The sequence below is a fragment of the Vanellus vanellus genome (genome assembly GCF_965231255.1).
Source record: "Vanellus vanellus genome assembly, chromosome: 31".
Lineage (NCBI taxonomy): Eukaryota > Metazoa > Chordata > Aves > Charadriiformes > Charadriidae > Vanellus > Vanellus vanellus.
The window spans coordinates 680,718-698,974 of record NC_138936.1 but is presented as its reverse complement, the minus strand read 5'-3'; the positions used below and the strand labels follow the sequence as shown (position 1 = coordinate 698,974).

The 18,257-nt window shown below is 61.3% G+C and overlaps 2 protein-coding genes across 3 annotated transcripts; both read right to left on the bottom strand.

Annotated features, from left to right (window-relative positions):
* Window positions 1-41: 41 nt before the first annotated feature.
* On the bottom strand, window positions 42-5,540 carry SARS2 (seryl-tRNA synthetase 2, mitochondrial; the record flags this gene model as incomplete). Its single annotated transcript, XM_082496784.1, has 16 exons — window positions 42-626; window positions 732-797; window positions 908-1,000; window positions 1,474-1,567; window positions 1,651-1,763; window positions 1,854-1,941; window positions 2,246-2,291; window positions 2,412-2,520; window positions 2,606-2,653; window positions 3,177-3,282; window positions 3,400-3,463; window positions 3,684-3,738; window positions 3,825-3,965; window positions 4,055-4,084; window positions 4,176-4,271; window positions 5,310-5,540. 16 exons carry the CDS (start codon window positions 5,538-5,540, stop codon window positions 498-500), a joined length of 1,509 nt encoding a protein of 502 aa, XP_082352910.1. The 3' UTR covers window positions 42-497.
* Window positions 5,541-5,961: 421 nt separating this feature from the next.
* On the bottom strand, window positions 5,962-6,893 carry MRPS12 (mitochondrial ribosomal protein S12). Of its 2 annotated transcripts, none has more exons than XM_082496826.1 (3): window positions 6,812-6,893; window positions 6,561-6,642; window positions 5,962-6,473 (listed from the first exon to the last, which is right to left on the bottom strand). In XM_082496826.1, the coding sequence occupies exons 2-3, from the start codon at window positions 6,607-6,609 to the stop codon at window positions 6,082-6,084; spliced, it is 441 nt and encodes a 146-aa protein (XP_082352952.1). In that variant the 5' UTR covers window positions 6,610-6,642; window positions 6,812-6,893; the 3' UTR covers window positions 5,962-6,081. The 2 variants fall into 2 exon arrangements, with proteins under 2 accessions (XP_082352952.1, XP_082352951.1); XM_082496825.1 differs by lacking the exon at window positions 6,812-6,893 and adding an exon at window positions 6,773-6,811.
* Between the last annotated feature and the right edge of the window lie 11,364 nt (window positions 6,894-18,257).

Sequence of the window (18,257 nt, the reverse complement as noted above, 5' to 3'; positions counted from 1 at the left end):
GTCAGGGGGGTCACAGGGACAGCACAGGGAACAGGCACGTGTGGGCAGGAACGCACATGCGTAAACACACGCACAAGGAACGCACATGCGTAAACACGCGTGTGACAGCGCAGAGAAACATGTGTGCGTGCAAACAGAAAAACATACGTGTGGGAAAACATGGAGGAACACACATGTTAAAACATGGAGGGATGTGCGTGTGAAAACACGGAGGACCACACATGTGCCCACAGGGTCCAGTTCTCTGGGGGACAAAGGTGGTGTTTATTGCAGGGGATCGTTAGACACGTGTCCCCGTGGGACGTGTCTGTGCATCCCGTGTCCGTCCGTCCATCTCCTGTCTTTTGGCACCTCCATCTTTCTTCTGTTTCCACGTCTCGTCCGGCGCAGGGGGTCCTCTCCGGTGTGTCCCCCTTCCCGGGACACCCCATGGGGCTGCAGTGGCCACCCAGGGGTGCCCCCGCGGCCTCGGGGTGTCCCCATGTCCACCCCACCCCTCAGGGCACCTCCCGGCCCCCCCGGGGCTGGTTGGGGCCGATGTACCGCAGCAGTGGTGCCGGGGGCCGCGTGAGCACGTCCTGGCCGACGAGGGGCTGCAGGGCGGGGGGCACGCGGACGCGGCCGTCCTGGGGGTGCAGGGCAGGGTGAGCCCCCCCGCCTCAGCACCCTTGGGTGCTCTCCATTCCCCCCCCGCCCCCCAGCACCCGTGGGTGCCCCCCTTCATCACGCACCGGCAGCTGATTGCACTCCAGGAGAGCGATGAGCATCCGGGAGACGGCGCAGGCGGTGCCGTTCACCTGCAGGATGGAGGTCCGGGGGGGGTTAATGGGGGGCAGAGGGGCTCGGAGACCCCCCCCCTCGGGGTGGGGGATGACACAGACGCCCCCCCCCTCCCCTCAGGACCCACCGTGTGCGCGTGCCGCAGCCGCCCACCCCCATCGCTGTACATGATGTTCAGGCGCCGGCTCTGGTAGTCAGTGCAGTTGGAGGCGCTGGAGATCTGGGGGGGTAAAGGGGGTTCGCAGGAATTTGGGGACACCCCCCCCGCCTCCCCTCCAGGCACCCCCACAACAAGGGGGGATTCCCCCCTCCCATTCCCCAGCAAACCCCAAAACAGGGGGAGTGGTTGACCCCCTTAATGGGAGGGGGGAGCTGTTCTCAGGTTACTGGGGGAGCGTGAAACGGGGGGGTCAGCCCTTGCAGACCCCCCAATTGGGGGGGGGGGTTGCCCCCCTCCCAGGGAGATACTCACCCCTCCCTGAGAGATTTTCCCCCTCCTGGGGCATTTTCCTCATACCTCAGGGGATTTTCCTCCCTCCCTGGGAGATTTGCCCCCCTCCTGGGGCATTTTTCTCCCACTCCAGGGGATTTTCCTCCCTCCCCTGGGGCATTTCCCCCCTCCCTGAGAGATTTGCCCCCTCCCTGGGGGATTTGCCCCTTCCCTGGGCATTCCCCCCCCACCATCGCCCTCACCTCCCCGTATTTGCCCCGTCCGGGCATCCAGGCTTCGATATCGAACTTGCGGTACGCGGGGAGCCCCAGCTCCTGCGTGGGCATGTCGAGGACGCTGCGGGGAGCGGGGCCGTCAGCGCTGGGTGGGGTTTGTGACACTGGAGGGGGGGATGCCCCAGGAGGACCCCCCCCCCTCACCGGTAATGCAGCCCCAATTCGGAGAAGATCTCCTTCTGCAGCGCCAGGAACTCGGCCAGCAGCTCCTCGCTCTCGGCCCCGCTCTCCGCCGCCGTCACCCCGAACATCTCCACCTGTGGGGACAGGGTGATGTGTGTCGTTGTCCCCCCCCGCCACTGCTGGACACGGGGGTCCCCGTCCCCCCCTCCCAGTTCCCCCAGTACCTTGGTGAACTGGTGGACGCGGTAGAGCCCCCATGGCTCCCGCCCCGTGTCAGTCTCAGCCCGGTAGCAGGTGCTGGAGCAGACGACCCTGGGGGGGGACAAGGGGGTGAGGGACATCCCCCAGACACCTGCATCCCCCTTGATAGGGGGTCCCCAAGGTGTCCCCCCCTCCCCTGGAGCCTTCTTCCCCTACTCTTCCCCCACCCCAAAGCCTCCCTCACCCCCAGAGACCCTCCTCTCCCCCCAGAAGAGCCTTCCTCCCCCCAGATACCCTCTTCTCCCCCCCCCCCAAGACTTCCTCGCCCCCAGGGACCCTCCTCTCGCCCCCCGAAGCCTTCCTTGCTCCTCCGGGGGGTTCCTGGGAGGGGGGGGACACCCCAGGGACCCCATACCTGATGGGCAAGTCCTCCAACCGCACAGCGTGGTCCATGAAGTACCCTGGAGCAGAGGGGTGTGCTGCTGGGGGGGGACAGCAGGGCTCACAGAGCCCCCCCCCCCCCGAAACACCCAGACCGTTTTTCCCCTGTTTCACCACGTTTTCTCCCCATTTTTCCTCACCTGCGATCCCCACCTCGGAGGTGCCGGCCAGGCAGAGGTCCTCAAAGCGAGAGGGGTCGATGTTGTAGACGGGTGAGGGGGTGGCATTGGGCTGCATCCCACAGCCCTCCTGCAGGGGGGGAACACGGGGGGGTCACAGAGCCATTACGGGGCAGAAGGGGGGGGACGGGATGTGGGGATGGGGGGGCTCTCACAAAAACGGCGCCTCGCAGCAGGTCAGGGACCGTCATGGGCAGGAAGCCCTGGGGAGAAAAGGGGTGTTGGGGGGTGTGGGACCCCCCCAGGACCCCCCACGCTGTCCTGTAACACCCCCACAAGGCTCCTGCCAGACCCTCCTGCATCTCTTAGACCCTCCTGACCCCCCCAGACCCTCCTGCATCCCCCAGGGAACCTCACAGACCCTCTTGCCCCACTGGGATCCCCCCCCAAATTCTCCTGGAACCCCCTAGAGCTCCCCTAGACCCTCCTGGGACCCCTGAGACTCTCCTGCAGGCCCTCCTGGGACCCCCAGTAGCCCCCGGGACCCCCCCAGAGACACACCTGAGCCCCCCAGGACCTCCCCTAGACCCTCCTGGACTCCCCCAGACCCTCCTGGGACCCCTGGTCACCCCCTCCCCTCCCCAGCCCCTCCTGGGCTCCTCCAGATCCTCCTGGCCCTCCCCCAGACCCTTCCAGAACCCCCAGGAGCCCCGGGACACCCCCCCAAGACCTTCCTGGAACCCCCAGGACCCCTTCCTGGACCCCCCAAGACCCCCTACCCCATACCTTTGGCAGCAGCTTGGCCAGGGTGAAGCGCACCAGCGCGTGCTGCAGCAGCGCGCCGGCCCCGCACAGGTAGTAGGAGCGATGGCCTGAGATGTGCGACAGGCGCCTGCGTCGCGGAGGGAGGGGACACACACACACAGACATGTCACCAGGAGGGGGGGTCACACACACAACACACGTGTGACACCGCGGTGTCCCCTCCCCGGCAGCCGTGGGCGCTCACCGCTGGCGGATGATGTCCAGCCCCTCGCCCAGCTCCAGGTGTCCCTTCGGCTTGAAGTCAAAGACTGTGGGGACAGGAGGGTGGGGGGGGCCTTCCTCGCACCGCGGACCCTCCTCTTCCTCCTCCTAAAGCCTTCCTCACCTCTAAGGACCCTCTTCTTCACCACCACCCCCCCCCGAGTTTTCCTCCCCCCACTTTGAGCCCCTCTCAGCCCCAGGGACACCCCCCCCCCCAAATCCCCACGGGGAAACTGAGGCGCACCCCCCTTCCCCCCCCCACCATACCGGGCTTCTCTCCCACCACCTCCAGCACACGGGCCTGGCTCTCGTCCCCGACGGGCTGTGGGAGGAGGGGGTGTCAGGGGGTGTGGGGGGGACACACTGACCCCCCTCCCGGCTCTGTGTGTGTGTGTCCCCCCAGCTCACCGCCTCGGGGTGGGTGCGGTTGGGGAGCTGCAGGGCCTTGAGGTAGAAGCGCTCCTCCAGGGCGGCCTCCTGCGCCAGCAGCGCCTGCAGCTCCAGCCGGATCTGGCGGCCACGGGCTCGCAGCGCCGCGTAGGCGGGGAGCTGTGGGGACACGGGGGTGGGGGCGTGGGGGATGACACCCCCCACACACTCCCCCATCCTCCCCACAACATCCCCCCGGGGGTCCCTACCGCCTCCGCCGTCTCCTTGTCGTGGGCTGCCTGCGGGAGGAGAGCGGGTGGGACGTGGGTGGGGGGGACACGGGGACGTGGGGGGACACGGGGACATCGGAGGGGTGATGGGGGGTCTCACCATGAGGGCCCGCACGCCCTGGGCCACCTGCCCCTTCTCGGCCTCCAGGCGGGCGATGGTGCTCCGCACCTCCTCCAGGCGGGACCAGGTCTGCACCTGGGGGCGGGGCCGGTGTGGGTGGGGCCGCCCGTGTGGCCACGCCCCCTATCCCCGCTCACAAACCCCGCCCCACCGGTACACAGCCCTGCCACAAGCTCTGTCTACTCGCACTGGGCTCCTCCCCTTAAGCCCCGCCTACACCATCGAGGCCCCGCCCCTGCCCTGCAGACCCCATCTGCCTGAAGCCCCGCCCATCCCCGTCAGCCCCGCCCCCTCTGTTCCCAAGCCCTGTAAGCCCGCCACCAACAGACCCCGCCCACTCAAGTTCTACACCTCTCGGGTCCCACCCCCTCCTGACAGACCACGCCCACCCCGCCAGGCCCCGCTCCTGAAGTCCTGCCCCCCAGTGGACCCCGCCCACCATAAGCAGGCCCCGCCCCTCCAGTCCCTAGCCCGTGGTATCCCACCCACCGCAGCCGGCCCCGCCCCCCACTCCCGCCCACCTCCATGCGGCCCTACCCCTCCCCAGCCCCCGGCTCCGCCCCTCTGTGCAGACCGCCCAACCTTCTGAGGCCCCGCCCCCTCCGTGCGGCCCCCGCCCACCCTCCCGAGTTCCCGCCCCCTCTGTGCGGCCCCTGCCCACCCTCCCGAGACCCCGCCCCCTCCATGCAGGCCCGCCCACCCTCCTGAGACCCCGCCCCCTCTGTGCGGCCCCCACCCACCCTCCCGAGGCCTCGCCCCCTCCGTGCGGCCCCCGCCCACCCTCCCGAGGCCTCGCCCCCTCCGTGCGGCCCCCGCCCACCCTCCCGAGGCCCCGCCCCCTCTCCCGAGGCCTCGCCTCCCCTCCGTGCAGGCCTGCCCACCCTCCCGAGGCCCCGCCCCTTCCGTGAAGGCCTGCCCAGCCTCCCGAGGCCCCGCCCCTTCCGTGCAGGCCCGCCCACCCTCCCGAGGCCTCGCCCCCCCTCCCGAGGCCTCGCCCCCTCCGTGCGGCCTCCCGAGGCCCCGCCCCTTCCGTGCAGGCCCGCCCACCCCCCCCGAGGTCCCGCCCCCTCCGTGCGGCCCCCGCCCACCCCCCCGAGGTCCCGCCCCGCTCACGATGTGCCGCAGGTCGCCCCCCCGCAGCGGCCCCCGCCGCCGCTCCAGCTCCCCCTCGGTGAGCGCCGCCACCTCCAGCTGCGGCCGCGCGCTCAGCCCCTCGCGCACGTGCTCGTACAGGCGGCTCCGCCCCGCTCCCGGTCCCGGCCCCGCTCCCGCCCCGCTCCCCACCGCCCGCCAGCCCCGCGCTGCCGCCCGCCGCGCCGCTGCCAGCGCCCTGGGCGCCGCCATCTTGGACGCCGGCGCGGGCCTGACGGGCGTCACGTGGCGGAAGGGGCGGGGGCAGGCGGCCGTCCACGCCCCCTCATGGCTCCTCCTCCCAGCGGGCCGTCCAGTGTCCCCAGGACACACACACCCCCACCCGTGTCCCCAAGTCCCTCCCAGTGTCCCCTGGTGCCCTCAGACATCATTCCCAGTGCCCCCCCCCAGTGCCCCCAGACCCCCACCCCGTGCACCCAGCTCCGACCCCAGCGTCCCCAGCTACTCCCAGGCCCCTCCAGTGCCCCCCACCAGTATCCCCAGCTCCCCCAAACCCCTGCCCAGTGCCCCCAGCTCCCTCCCCAGTGCCCCCAGCTACTCCCAGGCCCCTCCAGTGCCCTCAGGGCCTTGCCCAGTGCCCTCCAGCTACCCCAACACCACTCCACAGCATCTCTTGCACAGCAACAGCCTTTAATGGGTGCAGCGAAGGAAGAGCATGCTCCCCCCCAAGACCGCGGGGGGCCAGTGGCAGGACGTCCCCCACACAGAGGGGCCCTGTCCCCCACTCCACTCCCTACTTCTTCTTCTTCTGGACGTGGGCGCAGTCGTACTTGCCCCGCACAATGGTGAGCTTCACCCCCGGCAGGTCCTGGGTGCGCCCGCCCTGCACCAGCACGACGTGGTGCTCCTGCAGGTTGTGGCCCTCCCCGGGGATGAAGCACACCACCTCCTTCCCGTTGCTCAGCCGCACCCGGGCGCATTTGCGGTTGGCCGAGTTGGGCTTCTTGGGCTTGCGGATCAGGTTCTTGATCACCACGCCTTTGATCTGGGGGCGGCCGAAGGTGGCCCCCAGCTTGCGGGGGGGAGGCTTGGGCCGGCCCTGCCGGTGCATCTGGTTGAGGGTGGCCATGCCGGCGGCCTGCTGCGGGCAGAGGAGCCCGGCGGCGGGCGGGAGCGCCCCGGTACCTGCGGAGGAGCACGGAGAGAGGGATGAGCAGCGGCGGAAGGGCCCGGAGAGGAGGGAAGGGGAATGGGACGAGGCGGGGTACGCACCGCAGCCGCGCAACAAGGCCGCGGCCCTCAGCAGAGCGCGGAGCAGCATCCCACGGGCCGACAGCACCGCGACCGGCGGGGCCTGAGGGGGGAAATGCCCGGTTAACACTGCCCGGGGCAGGGAAAAGGGAGCGGCAGCCGCCTCCCCGTCCCACCGGGACCCGCGTCCCGCACCGGAGAGCGGCGGGGAAAGCGCCCGCTGCCGCCCTCACCTCACACCGCCGCCATGCTTGCGCGCCGCCGCTCCCCACCTCCGTCCAGCCTTTCGCGCCGCGCTCCGATTGAACAGCGGGACGCCAATCTTCCGCTCTTCGCTCTGTGATTGGTCGCGCTCCCTTTTAGCCCGCCCTGAGCGCCAGCACATCCTGCGGGTGCGCGGAGGGGTCAAACGCTGCGCGAGGCCCCGCCTTCCCCGCCCGAGGCCACGCCCTCCATGCATTCCCCACACTGGACCCCGCCCTCCCCGGTTTAAGCCATGCCTTCCCCGGTTGAGCCCCGCCCTAAGCCACGCCTTTCCTGTCAGAGGCCACGCCTCCTCGTGGGCGGAGCCTGTTGCCGGGGGAACGCGGGCAGGGCGGGTGCCCGGATGCGGCTCGATCGCAACATGGCGGCGGCCGAGTGAGCGGCGGTTGGGGAGCCCGGGGGGAGCGGCGGCGCTGGGCTCTTCGTGAGGGGTGAGCGGGGGCCGAGGGCGTGAGGAGGGATCGTGGAGGGGTCTGAGGAGGAGGGGGGGCTGGAGGGGGGCACGGGGGAGGCTGGGGAAGGGGGCTTGGGGGCCTGAGGGGGGCTGGAGAGGCCTGAGGGGGGCTGGAGGGAGTGAGGGGAAGAGGAGATGAGGGGCCCGAAGGGGACTAGGGGGGTGAGAGCTATGGAGAGAGAGAGTGCTGGGGGGGTGGGGGGTTTTGGGGAGGCCTGAGGGGAAATGCTGTGTGAGGGGCTGAGTAGTGCAGGGGGAAGGGGGTGTGAAGCATTGAGGGGCCTGGGGGGGTTGGGGGAGCCCTGGGGCAGAGGATGTGGGGGGTGAGGGGGGGTGAGGTGCGGGGAGCAGGGGGGAAGGTGGAGAAGAGGGGGGGGAAGGTGGAGAAGAGGGGGGGGAAGGTGGAGAAGAGGGGGGGGGAGGTGGAGAAGAGGGGGGGGAAGGTGGAGAAGAGGGGGGGGAAGGTGGAGAAGAGGGGGGGGAAGGTGGAGAAGAGGGGGGGGAAGGTGGAGAAGAGGGGGGGGGGAAGGTGGAGAAGAGGGGGGGGGAAGGTGGAGAAGAGGGGGGGGGAGGTGGAGAAGAGGGGGGGAGGTGGAGAAGGGGGGGGTGAGAGAGCGTGGAGGGGGGTTGGGGGGCTCCTGAGGAGCTGGGGCGTTGAGCGGAGGGATGAGGGAGCTGCACGGTCCCAGGGGAAGCGGAGAAACCGGGGAGGGGGACGTGGGGTCTGCTCAAACCCTCGGGGCTGGGGGGGCAGCGCAGGCAGGGCAGGGGGGCAAGCCTCGGCGTGGAAGGGAGCCCTGGAATTCGAGGCGAGGCAGGAGGGGCGCTGGCGGCGGGCGGGGAGGCCAAGAGAAGGGTAGGGATAGGGCTCTGCCTTCCTCCCGAACACTCCCCAGCCTAAAAATAGGCAAAATTGTGGGTTACGGGGTGTTGCGGTCTGAGCACCGCGCCGGGCCGCCCGTCAGGGAGCCTTATGGAAATCTCTTGTTCCCTTGCAGTGTCTCTCACCGGAGGATCCCGGCATGCTTAGCTGAGTCGGAAAAGAGTTTCCCCTTCCTTGCAGGTAGGAAACGGAGACAAAATCGTGTGCCCGGAGAGGCCCTTTCTCCCTGGGACTCCCGTTGCCGCGTGTCGCTCTTCAGAAGTCCTTATTCCGCGCGTGTGCTTTGAGATCCGGTGTTGGAGAAGGGTCTTTCTGTGCTGGGCTGTGTGTGATGCTTTTCCCCAAGCACAGGCGGGAGGAGAATCAGGAGAAGCATCATCTCCGTCACTGTTAGGTGCTCGTAGAAAAGCTGTCGGAGCCCTCCTGGGCTCTCTGAGGTGTGGAAATCTGAACGGCCCCCTCCCCAATCGCTCGCTGACACGCAGGGGTCCAGCTGGGTGGCAGCGGGTTGCAGGAAGCAGAGAAAAACATCCCAGAATTGTTTTTTTCTGGTGTCTTTTATCTTGCATTCCCAGATCTGTGTGTTTTTATACGTCCGTCAGTGTTCGCAGGGCGCTTCTCTCCCCAGTAGCCAGGAGAGCTAATGGTCGGTTGAGCTGCAGAGCCCCGGGGTAAATTTTTTCAGCATTTCATGCAGCTTTGGGCTGGGCATGTGGGAACAGCCAGGCACCGTCACAGGATCCAGCATCCTTCGGGGCTGCCGTAAATCCTCTGTCTCACACCAAACCCTTCAAAAATGGGGTTTTGCCCCAGTTTTGGCACATTGGGAGCAGGGCAAGAATAAAAATTGCTGTCTCCAAAGTCCTCTGCAGTGCTCCCATGGCCGTAAACGTGGGGCAGCAGTGCTGCACCAGCAAAACTCTGCCGGAGCTGGTGCCGGAGACTCAACACATGCCCAATGCAGGTACAGTTTTTGGGCTGTGAATTTGTTAATTTGTGTTAACTCCTTTCCCTATGCCCACGAGTTCACTTGACTGAACATATCCGCAGCTGGAGGTAATTGTCCTGCGCTTCGTTTTCTGCGTGTTCCCACCGCTGGTGGTGCTTTGTTTGTGGAAGGGAAATGAGAACAAAACGAGAAAAGTTTTCAGTCGTGTTTTCCCTGTAATTTACTGGGTTTTGCAACAATTAACCGGGTGGGCTGCAGGGCCGCCGAGGGACTCTGGCAACGCCCTACGTGGTAGGCTCATAAATAAGCGCAAATTGGAATTATTGAGAACACCCAGCTGTGGAGTGCGGCGGCAGGGAGGATGCAACTGACCTTAGGAGAGCTGTGGAAACACGCACACACACACACACACACACACACACACAAAAAAAAGATTTTAAATAAAGCCCCAAAGTTTGAACAGTGGCCAAAGAATTAGCTGCTGGCTGCCAGTACAAACATTAACTAATCCTGGCAGCCTTTTAAGGCGAGTATCTTTAGTTCTGGTTAAGAAATATACTTTAGATGTATGGATTGTCCCTGGCGCAGATCGAGGGAGGTTTTTCTGGGAACTGCGGATAAATGCCACATAGGAACAGGACTGCAGAAGGTGGTACCTGGCGGGGGTGTACCGTTGAGGCTGTGTGAGTCCGTGGCCGGTGTTGGTGGCGTCGCCTTCCAACCTTCAGAATGATCCCTCGGAAACCTCCCGCTCTGCCGAGGAGTTACCACCCCGCGATTCCCAAATAAAGGTAATTAATTGGAACGTATTTGGGCATTAAAATAGCAGCAGAAGTTTCCAGGGAAGATGCCGATGGGATAACAACGGCTCGGGTTGCTTTTCCCTTCCACCGAGTGGAAACTGCTCTGCTCCCCCTCCCGTGTGGAGTTCCCAGATGTTTTCCAGATACCGGTTATCTTTATTTGCATTTGCGGAGGTGACATTTATTTTACCAGCGCTTATCAAATCTGCCAGAAGGAAGCCGTCTCTCTAAAAATAAAAAATCATAAGGTTTAGCTCAGAACCGTTCGACGCACTTCGTTGCCGCGTTGGTGACTCGTTTATTGACGCGTGGGCTCCATGAGCGGTGGGTTTGCCCGTTTAGAAGGTGGAGATCTCATTGCCGACGGCTCGCTAATTGCTGCCCACCTCGTGGGGATGAGCAGAGCGGATCAGCGCAGCCTGAAGCCTGGGCGCCGCAGGCTCGGGAGCTGTCGGAGGGGAAGGCAGGGCTGGAGGAGATCAGCGCTGGAAGGGACGTGGTTTGGGATGGGGCAGCTCCGCAGCACGTTTGTGGGACATCCCTGCGACATGCTTTTCACTTTGCCGGCTGGGATCCTCCGCGCTTGACTTTTCCGATGAATAATTTAGGTGTTTGTGGGTGTTTGCCAGAGGGGGTGGGAGGGAAGAACGTGTAATTTTACATCACCGCTGGCGGTTACAGCTTACATGGAGCTTTTGTGGCTGATTTAGCGCTGCTGGAGAAGAAATAGATACCTCTGAACGTCTACAGGATGTTGTTCTGGTGCTGTGGGGGACCGACATGCCGCCGTGCTCACATCCCGGCATGGAGAAAGGAGCAGCTTTTATCACATGGCACATTTTCTCCCCAAATCTGGAGGGATTTCCCAACCGCTCCGCCAGGTTCCGTGTCCTTTCTCCCAGCATGTCTGGAAAACGACGTGGCTGCAGGTCCTGGCTCCGCGGTGAGCTTCACCTCCCCATCAAGATCGCTTGGCTTTGGGGCCGCGTCCTCGGTGCTCGGAGGGAAGGACGCGTACCCCCAAAGTCCCGCCTGGCTCAAGGAGAAATCCCAGGGACGTTTTCACAGTTTAACCTGCAGCTTAATTACAGCCGCGTCGTTTTTATTTAACAAAAACTGATTTCTCCTGAGCTTAGGGGGGGAAGGGAGGAATATTTGCTGCCTGTCTCACAAACGGAGCCGCGGTAGGTTTAGTGTTTTCAAAGGCAGCTTTGGGTGGCACCGGCACAGCTCAACATTCCAAACCGCCGTCCTGTTTTCATAGATTTTGATTAATTGGCAATTGGAACATTTTTGATTAACTCTTTGGCCCCTCACGGGCTCTTTCTGCAGCTTTAAACCAAACCCGTCAAAGCCACTACGTCCCGAGTTAATGATTCGGGGCGCGAGTTTCTTGCTTGGTTTTGGGGCGCTTGCGTTGCAGGCGGAGAATGTTTAAGTAACGATTATTTTCTCTAATAAAGTTGGACATAATGAAAGTGTAATTCATTTGAACTGTGCTCGCTCCGCTCTTCCTTTCCCCGTGTCGTGCACTTACATGGTGCGCATAAGCTATAATTTCTTTAAATGATGTAAGGGGCTAATTAAAGGTTTTACTCGACTAATCAGCTTGCACTTGAATTAGCACCAAATGGTAATCACTTGCTGAAACATAAATTGACTTCTCGGCTGCCTGTTACGGGAGCATCCAGCCCGCTCCGGCTGGGCTGTTGGCACAGGGGCGTGGGGGTGCTCTGCTTCCCGTCCTGGCTTCGTTAACCCCAGTACCAGCACAGCCGTTAATGAGTTGTTGCCAAAGCCAGAACCGCTGGGTTTCACCTTCCTCACATGCAGCATGCTCCGTCTGGGCAGGCGGCGGCAAATCGGGTCGTTAAAATCTCTCGGTCTGATGGAGAGGGGAGCATCAGCCAGTGCGGTACCTGCTCGGAGCTTTTATTTCCCGGTTTTCCGAGGCCGGGCTGTGGGATGTCTCATCGTGTCGGAGCGCTCCCGGCTTGTTTAGAGTGCGTGTAATTAATGCCCCGTGAGGGGGGGAAGAGCTGGAGATGGCCGTGTCAGTCCCGGCTCGCATTCTTCGCGTGCCTCGCTCCCCTCACCCTGCAGCTTCTGGCTCGGAGAAAACCTCGTGTTTTAAAAAAAAAAAAAAAAAAAAATACAGCCGAGCCCAGCCACAAACTGGGCCTCTGTGGGGCATGTTTGGGTCTGGTGGCATCGGAGAATTGACAGAGAATTGCGCTGTGACGAAGCATAACTGTCTACAGTGAGGACATGGAGGTATGCGAGGGATCGGACACGTCTCCGTCTCATTAATGCTGAAGGAGAGACCCTGGGTTTGTGCTTGTGTGTGGGGTTTTGGGTTTTTTTTCCCTCTTTTCCTGCCTGAAACAAATACTTCAGCTGATTAAAACGTTCTCGCCTTACAAACTGACTCCAAGTGACTCCTCCTCTTTCTTTTGAGAGCAGGCTCCTGCGGAATAGCTGCTGTGGCGGGAGGTGGATTTAACAAGAACTCCTGGATCCCTGGCCATCGCCTCCCCCCCTTCCCACCTTACGGAGCTTCCTAACGGTCTTTCGCTAACGAAGAGCGGCGCGGTAATGTGGCAACGCGGTTTTGGCGTCCATAAGTGGCGGTGGCAAGGCTGCGGTGTCAACCCCGCTGAGAGATGTCACCTTTTTTCTGGCGTCTTCCCCACCGGGCACGTCCGCGGTGCTGGATGGGTGCTGGAACAGCGCGGCTGTAGAGGAGGATGTTGGCGGCGGTGGGATGAAGGCCAGGCTGACGCTGAGGGAGCCTGGGGCCGGCCACAGAGCATCCCTCCCTCACCTCCCGCTCTGCGCACATGATTTAACGAGTTTCCCTTTGCGGTCGGGCAGGAGGGACGTGGTGGGTTTAGGAGCCTGCCGTAATTTGGGCTGGCGGTCCCCGCTCGGCACGTCAGGGCTCCAGCTGCGTCAGAGCGGTCGAGGGTTCGTGCAGAGACCCCTCTGCCCTTGGAGCAGAGAGGGAGCGAGAAGAGGAGGCTGCCCACCCCACATCTTTCTGGCTCGAGAAAGGATTTTTCAACCTACACCGTGTTTAGAGGTACAATCCGCTGCCAGGTTGCATTAAAATCATCATTACGAGTAATTCCCCTGCAAGGCTGCTGGGACAGCGAGGCGGGTTGTGGATAAATGGAAGGGACTTTGGCTTCCCTGGTGCTTGTTTATCATCTGAAGCTTTCCGTCGCCTATCGACCCGCTCCCAGGTTAGGTGACATCCCGCGGAGCTCCTTCCCCATGCAGTTACCGACCTCTCGCTGCTGCTGGTGTTACCTGGTTTCGATAAATAACAATAGAATGTAAACGACATGGTTTTGGCACTCTCCCTCTCACACAGCCTCTCCTCCGGTGGGGGTTAGGGGCCTGGGGGACCCCAGCCTGCGTTTCAGGGTGCCAGTGTGGCCGTGGGCTACGCAGCCGACCGAGGGCTCCTGTCCTCTGCGAAGGAGCCCCGAGAGGTAACTCCAGAGCGCGGTGGCTCCAAGCTTGCCGAAGGCTAATCAGGTTTTGTCACCAGCCCAAGGTCAAGCCCATACTCGCTTCTCTCATTTCTTTTTTTTTTTTTCTTTTTATCCATTGCTGAGGAGCATCTGAATTAAATAAATGCGGGAACCTTGGATGGTTTTGTTTACTTCCCCGGTGGCTTAATGCCTCGTTAAGCCCGTCGGAATAAAGATATCGGCTACAGATCGAGTTCCTCTCCTCCACCCTTGACCAAAGGGATCTAATGTGCGTGGAAGAACCTGTTTGTCCTGGCCGGGGTAGGTGGGAGGAGAAGATGCCAGATATAAACTGGGACACTCTTTCCTCCTCATTTTTTTTTTATTTTTTTTTTTTTAAATCAGTTTGGAACTTCCTCTTGAAATCGCACTCCAGGGTTTAGTTAACCTGGTGTCACGGGTGCAATAGCTCCTTGGCTCTTGGACAGTTATTCCTCATACCCTGTCCCAAACCAGCCCGTCTTTCCGAGGTTTTACACGCCGGTTCTTAAACCGTTCCTGCTCCCAGAACAGACATCCCAAAACCAGCAGGCAATTCGCGTTTATTGCACTGAAATTACATCCTTTTAATGAAAAAAAAAACAACAAAACCCTGCTTTCTGCATTGCCAGGTACAGAGTAGGATGGGGTTCCCTTAGTTTTGGATCTTTGAGGTTGGATTTTGCTCCAGGGTTGTCGCTCTCGCTCGAAAAGCGGCGCTTTCGCCCGGCGAGAGCAACCGTGCGCGGAGCCGGCCCCCGGGGCCGAGCTGCCGGGACTCTTTGCTAATTAAAACCGACGTAGGTACCCAAGCGCAGCTTGAGATCTTGGCTCCAGGCCCTTCTCTGTGCTCCCGGCTGGCGTAGGTGTCGGTCTGCAGGGTTTCCAGGAAGGATTCGGGGTCTGGACAGCAGCTGGCGGCTCCCGGAGCTCCAGCGTTCCCCGTCCTCCCACCGCTGCGGCTGGACATGCTCTGCCTCCACGTACGGACGTTGGGTCAGGATGAAAACTGCTGCTCCGGCAGCTCCCAGGGACCTCCCGCCTCTGCTGCCTCTCAGCACATCGTGTCCGCTCAGAAACGAGCTCCGTGCGTCCCTCCGAGCCGGCTCCCTATTTAATTTCAGCACTAATTATTTTCGGGTCCCCTGGGGTGCACTCCTCTCGCCCTTCTTCCCACAGCACCGGAGTGGGGATTAAAGGAATGAAGGATTTCCAAGCGTCGGCCAGCTCGGGGAGAAACACTGTTTGAATGTAATGGTGGGGAAAGCAGAGGTTCACAGGCGGAGTGGGTTTTGTGTTGATATCCCGCACCGGGGGGTCACATGGAAAAGCAGAAAAGAGCCGAAGGATCTATTTGGGTCTGGAGCCGATTTGGGAAAGTGGTTTTCCAAAGCACCCATGAGATTTCATCTCCCCATGTGTCCCTACGTGTGGCTAATTCTGCTTTAAAGGGAGAAACTCAGTCCGCCACGCTTCTGCCTGTATCTCTGGAAACCGAGATAAGGGTAATTGGAGCTCATGCATCGAGGCACAAATTGTGTCTGCGGGGAATGGCAGGACTGGCCCGTTTCTGGTGCAATATTGTGCCGTGGTGTTTCAAGGGAGAGTTTCTGGGTGGCTCTGTGCGGGGAGGGGAGGATGGCACCGGTCCCACGAAGCTTTAGAGAATCGGGTAAAATTTGGTGTTCGCCGAATCAAAGTTGGCGGACTTGATTTTTGGGCAGAGCTCTTAGCGGGTACACCAAAACCCAGGTGTGCCCCATTTCTTTGTTGTACAAAATATTCTCATAGTTTGGGGAAAAGCCCGCTGCCTTCACCATCGTTTCTTCCCCTCACGGTGGTTTGGGGTTTTTTTGAGCGCGGTAGCTGGTTGCGTGAAGGATGCGAATCCTTTTCCCAAGCTCGCCGGCAGCAGCACCTCTTCCCTGGAGACCTCGGAGCTCTTCGTAATCCCCTTCCACTCGGAGAAGCCGGTGTTCTCCTGCTCTACCAAAGGGGAAAACGACGTGCCCAGAGATGCCCCGCTCCCTCCTGCAGAGCGAGCCGGGAAAAGAACCGGCCACAGGCTCCCAGAAAACTGCTTTTGGGCCTTAAAGCGGGAAAAGGACTTGAGTCCTGGTGGGGCTGGGTGCACAAAAGAAAAAAAATTACAATTAGTTTCTCACTCAAAGCCTGAGCTTTCCACCAGGAAGAAAATGCCGCGCTGGGTGGGTTTTTGTGCCTGCTGGTAGTTCTTTCGGACTGTGCGGAGCGTCAAGTGCAGCTGGAAATAGGGAGGCTTCGTGTTTGCCCAGCTCTGAAACAATATTTTGATTTTTCTGGCTTAACCCTCGCTCCACCGATGGCGGGGCTTTGCCAAAGCCATTTCTCTCTTGCAGCTGGTCACAGCCAAAACCCTGCGGTATCAAGGCGATTGTACCGGTAAAAAATAAAACAGGAGATTTATCCAGATAAGAAACAACCTGTCGAAAACCCCCATTCTGTTTCCTAGCAGGCTGCTCCCCGATATCACCCAGCGTCGCAGAGTCGAATGATGTCTTGCTGTTGTGAGCTCTGCTGACTCCAAACTTGATTTATTCCTTAAAAAACACCCCAAAAAAACCAACCTTCTGCCATCATTTCCGACAGGGTTAAGGTTTCACCCCTCTCCGCCTGGTCGGCGGGGTGCCTTGGGAGGGAATTCGGCAGGCTCTCGCCTTCCCTCCCCGCAAGCCCCGGCTTGTCGAGGTCCTCCGGCTTCTGCACCTGAAACTTCTGCGCCAGCGTTTTCCCCCACGCTCGGGGCGGCAGCAGCGATGTCTCATCATGGGATGCCGCCAGCGGGGGGGGTCACGTAGCCGCGGCCACCAACTCGGTGGTCCTCTTAACGCTTTTTCGCCCGTCCTTCACCATACTTTCAGAGCTGTCGCACCAGGGCGGTGGGATGGCGCTGGGGTGTCCCTGCACGGCAGCTCTGTCCTCAAGGGCGGAGGAGACAAGGCGGCAATCGCCTCGCCGTGGCCACAGGTAAAACACCTCGGCGCTGTTCCACACCGCGGCGGTGGAGCTCGAGCCCTGCCGGAGTTGCGAGGACTCGAGCAAAGCTTTGATGTGCTGGTGCCCTGCGTCGCCGCGTCCTGCGGGCCGGAAGTTTTTGCTTTGGGACAACAGGATTAAAGAAAATTAAATCCCCTTTGATGGAGCTTTTGAGGCTGCTGTCTGGGGAGGTGCATTGCCTCCTGAAACCAGGAGGATCCTTGCAGGGGTTACTGAGTACTTCAGATGCTTTGAATTCCAGGAGTCCTCTTCCTCTCCATCGTCCGCCTGCCTGCAGATATCGGCTTCGTTTAACCAGTAATTGGTTGTTTAATCCATCCCAGGTACCTCGCCGTGCGGCACGCTCCGGCAGCCTCAGCCAAGTCCCCGTTTTGGGCCACGAGCGGCCCGGCGTGGGGCTGGAAGGCTGACACCTCTCCTCCTCTTTGAAGGTTGCCACTCCCAGCGCGGGACGGTTCCCTCCTGGCTTGTGCAGAGCCAGCCGGGCCAGTTCAACCCGCCCTCGCCGGCAGGTTAAACGAACCCTGGCCAAACCTTAGGCTTCCACCGTCTCGGCGGAGTAGGCGTCGACGGCCTCAGCTGGAAGAGGACGCCCATCTCTGCCGCTTCGCTTCAGGTTCGTCCTTCGAGATCTTCCATCTGCGGAGAATGTGACACCCTCCAGGAAATCCCGGGTTTCCAGCTGAGCGGCCGGTGGCACTTCTGGTACGAGGTGATTTATCAGCAGGTACGAAATATTCCTGGCAGAGTTCTCAAGCCGTCAATCAGGGGTTTTAAAGCAAAATGGAAGAACAAAGGCTGGAGCAATGTCAGCTTGAAGCTGCGTCAGAAGTTTATTGCCAAATAAAAGGCGATAGCGGGGCCGAGCCTGCGTCCTGAAGTCTCTGGAATAGCTGATACATCGCTTTTTTCCGCCGATATTTTGAAACTTCGTTGTGCGAGCGAAGCCTGCTTCAGCTTCTGGCAGGGTCGATGGAAGTGGAGTTAATTTGGGAGATAAGCTTTTGTTCCGGGGCTCTGAGGCGCTGCCGGGATGTGCTTACGTGGTGGGAAGGGACTAATTCGGCAGCGCCGAGCGGGCAGGCGTGCCGCAGGTTCAGGGCGCATCAGGATCATCTGCAAGGTGAGGGTTAGGAAGACGTGCGCCTTCGCTAATTTCTTTCGAATTCTGAAAGGTCTGGGGGCTAGCGTCGTGTCTTTGATGGGCTTTTATCTTCCTGTGTATTAATTAGTGTGTTTCACAAGGCTCTGAAATTGATGCTGGGGGCTCTTTGTGCTCTTGGCAGCTGAAGAGAGCAGCTGGTGAATTTTTGTAGTTGCAGCAGCTTTTGAAGACGTGCGAATCAGAGGGCTTTAAGCCGCTGCCTGGTCGTTAGTGACACAAGAGAAATAACTTTCTGGAAGGACAAATGGGTTTTGCCTCTCGCATTAACAGGCACATCGCGGCTCAAGTTCTTCCCGGTTCTCCGCTGCTGTTTTTCTCCTTCCCAAAACAGATAAAACGGGGAACCCCTGAATGCTAAAATACAGTCTCGAGCTCCTGGGGAGCTTGGGGTGAATTCAGTGCTTTTCACCAAGCATCTTAAATCGCTGCAGCCACGATTCTCTGTTCGGATTTTAAGCAAACCACCTTCTCCCTCCGAGCATGTCCACAGCTCTTGTGTCCCGAAAGGCTCCGGCGCTGCCAGATCCAGGCTCAGGAATCCCCCCAGTGCAGGCAGCCGCTGCCGTTGGAGACCCCCGGAGCGTCGGGATCCCGGTGACGCTGAGAACACCCCGCTTAGGCTGCACCGAAACGCACTCCCAACACT

Bases quoted from the DNA above. Each gene is read 5' to 3' on its own strand.
- MRPS12 (XM_082496826.1), bottom strand. From the start codon at position 6,609: ATGCTGCTCCGCGCTCTGCTGAGGGCCGCGGCCTTGTTGCGCGGCTGC. The intron at 6,474-6,560 runs GTGCGTACCCCG...GCTCCTCCGCAG, and splicing joins GGCCTTGTTGCGCGGCTGCG to GTACCGGGGCGCTCCCGCCC.